Below are 10,845 nucleotides of genomic sequence, written 5' to 3' on the forward strand. Positions count from 1 at the left end.
TGGTATCAGCTGCACAAGGAAGTGCCGGGTCACTTGCCAGCCCCTCTCGCCCGGTCTGTGGGGCGGACACAGGGACAGCCCAGCAGGAGGGCCCCTTCCCTCCCGGAGAGACCCTCCCCACGGGGCAGGGAGACCTGCTTGGCACCCAACCACTGCCCCGGCCCATCTTTACTTCCTTACCTGCTGGGGGTCCCACCTCTGGGGGCTCCCCGTGGGCACTGCCCCATCAGGAAGTGCTGACCCCTGGGCCTCTGCTCTCCCCACCCATTTTTTGAGACCCTGCCTAACCTTCTCCGAGACCCTGACCCTAACCTGAGTGTCCTCGGGCTCTGAGGCAGATGGAGACATGGCCACGGGGAGATGCGGTAATGGGTGAGCTGACAAGGTTGGAGGTCCCGGAAGAGGCCATGACCCTGGTCTTCACTAACCCATCCCCCTCCTCGAAACCCATTTTGGTCATTGCCCTGGTCTGCCCAGGGTCCTCAGGGACATCCACTTCCTACAGATTGAGGGGAGGCCTCAGGGCCACAGCCTGGAACTCTCTCTGGGAGCTGATTTCTTTCCTTGGCAAACTCTGCATCCCTGGGAACCCGGCCCATGTGTGCAGACCAGGGCAGCCCTCAAAGATTTCAGTGGGCTCTGGGGGTGGACTTCAAGTGTTCCCTGTACCAAAAGGGGCCCAGGGTGGAAAACAGTTCTTTCCAGGGCCTCGGAGGGAGGGTGAGCTGGCTGGATCTGCTGATGGAGCCTCAGGCCACTTGGCCGAGCTGAGGGGACCCTGGAGGCCACAGTTTCCATGCCACACCACGGGGCCGGGCTGCAGAAGCCTGGCTTTGGGATCCTGCTGGGGCAAGCCTGTGTGGCAGGCACATGGGGGGCAGGGGGCTTGGAAACAAGCAGATTCTGGGGTCCCACCAGGGGGTCTGCACCCCCTGGGCCACCCTGGAGAGATGCCTCAGAACACAGCACCATTGTAAATCAGGTGCCGGCAGGACAGCCGCCCAGAGGCCGACCTCAGCCACCCCCCAGGCCTGACCTGCTCCTCCCCTGCCCCCACCTGCCCCACCCTTGCGGACTGGCCCGTCCCTGGGACCTCCTTTTATGATCCAAATGTCTTTTTGTGCTCGGCGCAGCGCTGCTCTCCGCTCGCGTGCCTGAGCCTGGCGTTTCAGTCTTGCTGCATCTGCCCTCTGCCTCTAGCTGTTTCTCTCCGGGCCTCTCTCCATCTCTGCCCCTCCCTCCTTTCTGTTCCCTCTCCCCACCCCGGCTCTCGCCGCCTCCGCCTGTTTTTCTCTCCCCGCCCGCGCTCCCTCCGGGTGCGTCTCGTCTCCGCCTTTGTAGCTCGCTCCCTCGCCACATCCTCCTCTCGCGTCCCTGTCGCGCTCGCGTGCGTCCGCGGGCCCGCTGTCCCTGTACCCCTGCATCCCTGCATCCCTCGCATCCCCGCCCCCGGCCCCGCCCGCGCCGGTACCGCATTGCCGTACTGCAGGGGTGCAGTGCACTGCGCCTGCTCCGTCAATAGGTGGACCCCCTCCTGGAGAGATAAAACCGCCGGCGCCGGCGCCGCCAGTCCCTCTGGCTGAGACCTCGGCTCCGGGTAAGGACGCTGGGCCTCCGGGTCCCCACCCCCGCCCCCAGCTTTCCGCAGAGGGTCCCTTCCCCGGGGACCAGTCCTAGGGGCAGAGACTGGTCGGCCCGGCGCCTGGCGAGGCTGCGCTGCTCCCCGAGGAGATCGGCTGCCCGCCCAGGGACTCCGGACCCAGCACCGGGGTCAGTCCCCCGGGCGGCCCTGGGTGGGGTGGGGGCACCGCGGTAGCGCTTGTTTACGGGGCTGCCGCGGCGGGGGCGAGTCTCCTGGGCGGCGGCGATCAACCTGCAGCCGTGACCTTGGGATCGCCCCGGGGGCCCTGCGGGGTTCGGGAAGGGTCGTCAGCGCTGGGGGCTGGTGAGGGTGGGTGCTGGGGGTGCCCTCCCGGACGTAGAGGGGGAGGGGGAGGCTGTGAGACCTGAGGGGTCCTTGCCACCCCACCTCCACCCGGGCAGGTGGTGTCCACCTGGTGTCCGCACCCTAGGGTGCACCGTTTTCTCCCGCTTTCCCTTCCCCAGCCACCTGCTCCCCTCCCCGGGCTGCCCAGGTTTCTCCATTGACCTCCAGGATGAGGCAGGGGCTGTGACCCTGTGACCAGAGGGAAGGGGGAGGGTATGGCCCTCTGCCCCCACCAGGCTGAGGGCATCGCTGTCTGGCATCTGCTGAGCTTGGCTGCTGGGGCCAGATTCTCCCTCCTCTGGACAGAGCAGGGACCCCCACCTCCCTGCCCTACTGTCTGCCCCCATCCAGACCCCGGGGAGGGCCCGAGCTATTCTGGGCCCCTGATCTGGGCACCGCATCGCCCTGCTTGAGCTCTGGGCCAGCCTGTCTCCCCGGTGCCAGCCTGCCGGGCAGGGATGAGGGGAAGATGGCGCCGTCCCCGCTCAAGGAGGGGAGTGGGAAGCACTGACCACCTCTCCACCGTGGCAGCTCTGCGGGGCGGGGGGTGGGGGCTGGGATCGGGTGCGGTGTCCCAGCCCAAGACCGTGGGAGGGGAGCAAGCGCCGGGCACAGGGCACTGGAGAGCTGGGCGGGGTGACTCATCACCAGGCCCCTGACTGGTCATGGGGCTCACCCAGGCTGGTGTTTCTCGGTCTCTCCAGATGGGGGTTAACTTCTTTCATGGTGGGGAGTGGGGCTCTGTAGGCACAGCACTCAGACATTTACAGCTACTGGACTGTTTGGGCTTGCCCCCGGGCTCTGCTCAGCTAAACACGGAGACCTGGCTCTGGCCTTGGGGGCTCGGACTGTGGTCAGGGTGTGCTCCCGACCTGTGCAGGGCAGTGTCTTTGCTGGGCTTCTCTCTGAGGCCCTCCGTCACCTTTGCTCCCCACCTCGACCCACAGAGTCACTGCTCAGCGTCCCCCTCGCCCTGAGCCAGAGCACCCCAGGTCGTGCCAGCCCCTCCCCACACCCCGGGCAGAATGGGCAAGGAAAAGACCCACATCAACATCGTGGTCATCGGCCACGTGGACTCGGGCAAGTCCACCACGACTGGCCACCTCATCTACAAATGCGGGGGCATCGACAAGAGGACCATCGAGAAGTTTGAAAAGGAGGCGGCCGAGGTGAGCCCTGGGGGGGCTCCCACCTTTGCCTCCACCATGAGGTCGGGTTCCCCCATGGCAGCCGGGCTGATGCTTCCCTGACCCTGGGGCACGTAGCTCAGATTCACTCCTCTGGGGCAAGAGGGGCGTGAGCCCTAAGGACCCCAGGTGGGAGGTGTGTACGTCACAGCATCCAGATGGGAAAGGCATGGGGGCAGCAGGGGGAGCCTGTCTCTGAGGAGGTGCCTGGTGGGGGGCAGGTGGGATGACCTGCTGGACCAGCCCCAGGTGGGGGAGGGGCTGGAGGTGCATTTCTCCCAGTGTGGGTCACTGTCTCTGAGCCCCCAGGGCTGGGTTCCCATGTCCCCAGGGCTGAGGTCTGGGGCTGGAGGTGGCGCTGTCCTTGCTTGTCCCAGGGCTGGGCCGGGACTCAGAGCGGCTATTAATAGCTGACTGATGGGCACCCAGCCCGTCAGCTCCATTTTCTCCTGCCGGGCTGGGGCAGGCTGCTTGTCCAGGCTGGCACCCTTTTTTTGGGGGGGGTCTTTGTCACCTGGTGAGGCTGAGAGGGGCCTTGATGGCTGACCCCCCATTTCCTGAAGCTGATCCTCTCAAGCGTCCGAGACCCATGGGTGGAACGTGTCCATGGAGTGGGGGTCTGCTCTCTGTGCCTCCTACCTCCACCCCTGAGCTCCGGGAGAAGCTCCTGTTGGGGAGCTGTGAGGGGTCTCACCTGGATGGCCGGTGCCAGGGCTCAGGAGGGGGCAGCTGCTGGCCTGGGCTGAACCCTGCTCATGGGGCCGGGGGGGGTGCTCCTGGGCCCCAAAGCTGTGTCTCTTCTTCCCTGCGGGGCTGGTGTTGAGGGGGGCTGAGGGTGTCTGCAGGGTGTCTGGTTCGGGTCTAGCTGGACCCTGGCTGGGCAGCCTCCCTGGAGGGCAGAGCCCTGTCCGTGCATGGCCGTGGCACGGAACTTAGGCCAGCTGGGCAGTGACCACAGCTGCCACCCTGACCGCAGCCCTGACCCTGGGGGTCTCGCTGGGCACTTGGCACAGGCGTTGGGAGAGGGTAGCCCGGCCTTGCTTTCCCTGGTCAGGCGGGGCGGGGAGTGGAGGAGGGGCCTCAGAGCCGCTGGGAAGCTTTAGCGGCTGTAGAAAGAACTGGAAAGCCAGGCCCTTCCTTGCGACCTCATCTGATTTCTTTCTTTCTTTTTCCCTTAAAAAAAAAAAAAAAAAAAATCACAGAGGGGCTTTTTGGTTGGACAGCCTGAAACCCAGTGGGGTCATCGGCTAACACAGGGATCTGGGGGGTGGGGTGGGGTGGGGACCCTGGCTTCAGATAAAGGGGATCCCTCAGCCAGGGGAGGGCTTGAAACCAGGGCGGCTCTCAGGCTGCTCCCAGGCCCTTGCGCCCCCTGCTGGTGGCGCCCGTTTAGGTGGCCGGAGGCCGGTCTGGGCAGGGCAGGGATGAGGTCCGGGTGTCCCCAGTTCCAGAGGTGGGTCCAGAGTCCCAGGGTTCCAGCAGGAGGGAGGGGTCTCTCTGCTGTGACATGCTGCTCCTGCGCCCCAGGGGGACCCGTGGCCAGGCCAGCTGAGTCCCGGTCCCGTCCTGAGCCACGTCCCTGCCCCTCCAGATGGGGAAGGGCTCCTTCAAGTACGCCTGGGTGCTGGACAAGCTGAAAGCTGAGCGGGAGCGCGGCATCACCATCGACATCTCCCTCTGGAAGTTTGAGACCACCAAGTACTACATCACCATCATCGACGCCCCAGGCCACCGCGACTTCATCAAGAACATGATCACAGGCACCTCCCAGGTGGGCGGGGCCTCGGGGGCCCGGGGGAGCGGGAGGCGGGGCGAGGGCACCATTCAGGAGACCCTGGGGGCCCTGGAAGCAGTGAGCGGTAGTTGGGTCTCCTCTGCTTCCTCGCCAGGGCACGAGACCCCTCACCTTTGTCACCACTCGCCCCCCAAAGAACTAAGTGCCCCGACATCTCAGCCAGGCAAGGGTGCCTGTAAGGACAGCCAGCCACTGTCAGGGCCACCTTCACAGACAGAAGACACAGAGGCCAGGATGGGGACACTGAAATGTGGGCAGAAATGCCCCCGGGTCATCCGCCATTGCCAGGGCATTCACACAGACAGACAGACAGACACTGCCCTTAAGGTTGGGACCCCCAGGTTCCATCCCCAGGAGATGGCCCAGGCCCCTGTCTGCTGCCCAGAGGGCCTGGGCTTGGGTGCTGGGCGAGGTCTGGGCTCACCTTGCCCGACCTGCCGGGCAGGCGGACTGCGCCGTGTTGATCGTAGCGGCGGGAGTGGGCGAGTTTGAGGCGGGCATCTCCAAGAACGGGCAGACCCGGGAGCACGCACTGCTGGCCTACACGCTGGGCGTGAAGCAGCTTATCGTGGGGGTCAACAAGATGGACTCCACGGAGCCCGCCTACAGCGAGAAGCGCTACGACGAGATCGTCAAGGAGGTCAGCGCCTATATCAAGAAGATCGGCTACAACCCAGCCACCGTGCCCTTCGTGCCCATCTCGGGCTGGCACGGCGACAACATGCTGGAGCCCTCGCCCAACGTGAGTGCCCAGCAGCGGTGGGGCTGCTCGGACCCCTCCCTGAGGGCCCTGGGTCAGGGCGGGCACAGCCAGCCAGCAGGAGGTCAGAGGGCTGTGCTACAAGTGCGCTGCCAGCCCCCTGTGGGTGTCCGCGCTGGTGGGAGCCCCAGACTCCTTGGGGGCCAGACGCTCTGCCCTCAGCTCAACCTCCCCGTGAGGCTGGCAGAAGCCGCTGCAGCCCCTTCTCTGGCCAGGGACACGCCCCACCCCCAGGTTGACACTGCGGGGGCAGCGGCTGCCGGGGCCCAGGCCCACTTGCGCTGTCTCTGTCTCCAGAGACCTGCGTGGCAGGGTTGCATCTCCCCCCAGGAGCCGAGGCCACGGGGGCCTCCCAGGCACCTCCCCGAGGCCCCCCAGGCACCTCCCCGAGGCCCAGAGCAGGCCGGGACAGCAAAGGGCCGAGGGCTGGCTCTCTGGGGTCAGCTGGGAAGCTGGTGGCTCTGGCAGCCCATGTCCTGGGGACTCTGTCTCGGTAGGAGGTGATGAGTGGGACTGGTTGTTTTGAATTTGTGGAGCCCGAGACCACGTGCCTCACCCGGTCAAGCCAGAGGCCACCCCTGGCCCAGCAGGGGTCGCTACTCCTGGCCAGGCTGCAGCTGCCCACACTGAGGGAGGTGGGCACGGGGGGTATCTCAGGAGAGCCAGGGGAAACTCAGCCCTGCACCCATGGTTGGGGGCCGCCCCTTCTGGCTGGGCTGCGTGCTTGTATCTCGTGGATTGAGCTCCCCTCGTGGGATCTCACGTAGGGAGGAATGAGCCAACCGTGGGCCCGGAGGCCATGGCTGTGGGGTGGGTGGTGCGGGGGCACATGGGCTCTAGGACGGTGCTTTCTTCCTCCTGCCCAGATGCCGTGGTTCAAGGGCTGGAAAGTGGAGCGGAAGGAAGGGAACGCCAGTGGCGTGTCCCTGCTGGAGGCCCTGGACACCATCCTGCCCCCCACGCGCCCCACAGACAAGCCCCTGCGCCTGCCGCTGCAGGACGTGTACAAGATCGGCGGTGAGTGAGGGCTCCATGGCCACCGCCCGCTGCAGCACCCACCCTGCACGCCTGGCCAGCTCTGCCCTCAGACCCCCTCCTGAGAATGGGCCCCTGACCAGGAGCATCCGGACCGGGTTATTTCAGCCTCTTCCTCCATGCTGCACGCTTTCCAGGGGGCCACCCATCCACCCATCTCCATCCATCCATCCATCTGTCCCTCTATCCACCCCCACCCCCGACCCATCTATTATCCATTTCTTCATCAGTCCATTCATCCATCCACCCATCGGTCCATTTATCCACCCACCTCCCCGCCCGTCCATCAGTCTGTCCCGAGTTTGCCAGGGTCTTCCTCCCTCCAGATAAGTGCCCAGCCCTATACCAGAAGCTGGTGGCACAGGGAGAGTCACATATTACTCTCCACCTGGAGATCCCTGTCTTGGGGGAGACACGATCCACTCCAGGAATGAGAAAAGCTGGTCATGAAATGATATAGAACCATAAACAAATATGAGGCCCACGAGGGGTCAGCGGTGGGGGACTCCCAGCCAGGAGGCTGTGGCAGAGGTGCAGGGGCTGCGTGCAGGATGGGGGTGTCACGCTCGCCCTGCACAGAGTGGCCACCAGCCTCAGTCTCCGCAGCGCCACACGAGCCTCTGTCACAGCCAGCGAGACCGGCTGGAACCCCCCCCCGCCCCCTGCCCCCCCACTCTGGGGAGCACCAGACCCCCACCGGGCAGCCACACAGTGTAAGCAGATCCTGAGAAGTGCAGGGGCACCCACGCCCCTTTGGGAATGACCCCCAAGACAGCAGCACCAGCGCCGGGCAGGCCACCCTGGGTGGGCTTCTGCCTCACAGGGTGGGGCCTCGAGGAGAGGAGGGTCCCCCAGTGCCTCCTCCGGGGGAAGCTGCCACCCGGGGGCAGGGGTGGGACCCCTCCTTGCCCATGCTTCCTGTGTTCTGGGAGCTCTCTTCCTCAGTCCCTTCTTCCGCTGGCGGGGCGCGCAAGCCTCCGCTTCTGTCTGAACGTCTCAGCGTCCGCCTCGCCCAGGGTCTCCCTGTCCCCTCCCTCCCGCCACGTGGCCACCCCCCACCTGCCAGGGAGGACAGGGCACCCCTGGCCCCAGCCTGCCCTCACGGCCCCCTTCCTCTCTGCGCAGGCATTGGCACCGTGCCCGTGGGCCGAGTGGAGACGGGCATCCTCCGGCCGGGCATGGTGGTGACCTTTGCACCTGTGAACATCACCACAGAGGTGAAGTCAGTGGAGATGCACCACGAGGCGCTGAGCGAGGCCCTGCCCGGGGACAACGTAGGCTTTAACGTGAAGAACGTGTCGGTCAAGGACATCCGCAGGGGCAACGTGTGCGGGGACAGCAAGTCCGACCCTCCCCAGGAGGCCGCCCAGTTCACGTCCCAGGTGGGCAGCCCGGTGGCCGGCAGGGCCCCCCCACCGGTACCAGGGCTGTCCTCAGGCGAGGGGGCTGCCTGGCACCGGGGAGGACTGAGCCCCCCGCTTCACAGAGTGGGCAACTGAGGCCGGGCAGGGCTGAAGCCGGCCGAGGGCGCAGGCAGGAAGAGCAGGCGGGGTGCGCCCCGGCCTTGGTGCTTCCAGCCTCACTGAGGTCCCACTTTGGTCCTGAAAACGCTTTTATCAGTTTATTGCCCGGGACAGGCCTGTGATACTTTATCCTCTACATTTTCACTATGCCCTCTTTGGTCACCTCTTCACGTGACTAGGATTTTTTAAATTGGCTTTACTGAGATATAATTGAAATATGATAATCGAAGTCCAGTTTTGTCATCCCCCGTCTTTGCTCTGGCCGCTGGGCCTTTCAAACTGTGCCCTCGTCGTTGTTTATCTCTTGTGGCTTTTTAGATGCTTGAAGAGGACCTTGGGGTCCAGGTCCGGGGGCCTGGGTTCCCCCTAGACTGACCTTCCTCCATGGTCAGCACTCTGGGCCCCAGGGACCTGGGGGTGGGCGGAACCTCCTCCTGGACTTGGGTGCTGGGCGATGCTGGGCGAGGCCTGATGGCCTCATGCACCTCTGTCCACAGGTCATCATTCTGAACCACCCTGGGCAGATCAGCGCTGGCTACTCGCCGGTCATTGACTGCCACACAGCCCACATTGCTTGCAAGTTTGCTGAGCTGAAGGAGAAGATTGACCGGCGCTCTGGAAAGAAGTTGGAGGACAACCCCAAGTCCCTGAAGTCCGGCGATGCGGCCATCGTGGAGATGGTCCCGGGGAAGCCCATGTGTGTGGAGAGCTTCTCCCAGTACCCACCTCTCGGTGAGCCGGGTGGTGAGGGAGGGGCAGCCCCGGGGTGGTGGCCAGTCCAGGCCAATGGCAGAGGACGACTGTGGGGGTGGGGTGGACGGAGGGTCCTGCACTTTTCCGCTGCAGCTTAGAGCTTAGCAGGAGACCCCCGGCCTTGGCCTTTGTCTCATGGAGCACAGGTGGCCCCACTGGGTGGGCCTGGGATGGTATCCTGCTCTGCAGAGTCACCCAAGGCCCACAGCTAGTCTGGTGGCAGAGTTAGGACTGGCCACCTGCCTCCAGCTGGCCTGCCCCACAGATACCCCAAGGATGACCCACAGACCTATATCAGAGAGCTGCCTTATGCAAGGTTGCTGGCCATCTTCAAGATAGCTAAAAGGGTGTACTGTACTCCGCGCCAGGCTGCCCTAAGTACTGTTCACATACCATTTAATTCCCACAACGACGCCTTGGCGGAGTCCTATGTGTGTTATTCCTGCCACCTAAGGAGACAGGAGCCTCGTACTCTACTGTCCCCCCCGCCCCAAAACAGGCGCAGAGAGCTCGGTGCCCAGCGCTAGGGTCCCGCCCCAGGGCCAGGGGCTGGGGAGGATGCTGCGGGCGCGAGTGCGCCTGCGCGCTGCATCCCGGCCCGCTCCTCACGCCCCCTCCCCGCAGGCCGCTTCGCCGTGCGCGACATGCGGCAGACGGTGGCCGTGGGCGTCATCAAGAATGTGGAGAAGAAGAGCGGCGGCGCCGGTAAGGTCACCAAATCGGCGCAGAAGGCGCAGAAGGCGGGCAAGTGAAGCGCGGGCGCCCGCGGCGCGACCCTCCCCGGCGGCGCCGCGCCCCGCCCCCGCCCCCGGCCCCGCTCCCGGCGCGGTCCCGGCGCCCCGCCCCCCCGCCAGGCGCATGTCTGCACCTCCGCTTGTAAGAGGCTCTCCGTCAGCGACTGGATGCTCGCCATCAAGGTCCAGTGGAAGTTCTTTAAGAGGAAAAGCGCCCCCGCCGCCGCCCCGGCTTCCGCGTCCAGCCTTTGCCACGCTCAGTGCCCGTTTTACCAATAAACTGAGCCACCCCGGAGCCGTGTGTGCCTGCTGCTGGGGGGTGGGCGGCTCGCCCTGCGGGAGGGCGCTCGTTAGGACCCCTCCTGGTCCCCCACCAAGTTGCCAGCCCCGTCCCACCTGGCGTCCCGCCCGGCACCCACCGCCCCTGTGGGCGACCTGGCCAGGTGTCCACCTGTGCTACCCAGGGGGGCGGTGGGGCACTGGATCCAGAGTCCAGCTGGTGAGGGGGCTTTGGCGTCCCCCCAGTGGGGGCATCCAGGACAAAGAATGAGTCACTTTGGAGCTGCAGAAGCGGGGTTGAATGTGTTGGGGGGTCTCTCTGAGAATGGGGTGAACTGAGGGGTCCTCCCCCACGAGTGACTGTCACACACACATTGTTGTTCACCCGGGTTTTCAAGCTCCCATGCTCTTGGAAGCCCACTCTTAACGCCCCCAACTCCCACCCCTAGGCCGGTCACTTGTGGCTGGACGCAGTGCCACTGCCATCCTGCTCCTCAGTGGGGCTCCTGGCACAGCCAGGAACTCCAGCCCCCGGGACCCCAGAACAAGCCCTGACCTTGGTCAGCAAGCACGGTGGAGGCGGGGCGGGGGGGATGGCTCCCTGCCCAGCTCTCCCTGCTTCCAGAAAGCAGCCCCCAGCCCGAGCCGGGTGTTGGTGCTGCAGATGGAGCTCAGGGTGGGGCTGAGCAGACCCCTGACTGCGGGCACAGTGCAGACTTGCCCGCCTGCAGCGGGAACTGGGCTGTGGGGCGTCGCCTCTGGGATGAGCAGCAGGCCACGCACAGGGTCCCC

General features: G+C 65.4%; 1 protein-coding gene across 2 annotated transcripts; it reads left to right on the forward strand.

Moving 5' to 3' along the window:
* Positions 1 to 1,443: 1,443 nt before the first annotated feature.
* Positions 1,444 to 10,069, forward strand: EEF1A2 (eukaryotic translation elongation factor 1 alpha 2). Of its 2 annotated transcripts, none has more exons than XM_082430659.1 (8): positions 1,444 to 1,597; positions 2,935 to 3,156; positions 4,766 to 4,945; positions 5,415 to 5,711; positions 6,596 to 6,746; positions 7,890 to 8,146; positions 8,785 to 9,019; positions 9,665 to 10,069. In XM_082430659.1, the coding sequence occupies exons 2-8, from the start codon at positions 3,013 to 3,015 to the stop codon at positions 9,790 to 9,792; spliced, it is 1,392 nt and encodes a 463-aa protein (XP_082286785.1). In that variant the 5' UTR covers positions 1,444 to 1,597; positions 2,935 to 3,012; the 3' UTR covers positions 9,793 to 10,069. The 2 variants fall into 2 exon arrangements, with proteins under 2 accessions (XP_082286785.1, XP_082286786.1); XM_082430660.1 differs by lacking the exon at positions 1,444 to 1,597 and adding an exon at positions 1,616 to 1,770.
* The last annotated feature ends 776 nt before the right edge of the window (positions 10,070 to 10,845 follow it).

Source organism: Balaenoptera physalus (genome assembly GCF_965194825.1).
Source record: "Balaenoptera physalus genome assembly, chromosome: 16".
In the NCBI taxonomy this organism is placed as follows: Eukaryota; Metazoa; Chordata; class Mammalia; order Artiodactyla; family Balaenopteridae; genus Balaenoptera; species Balaenoptera physalus.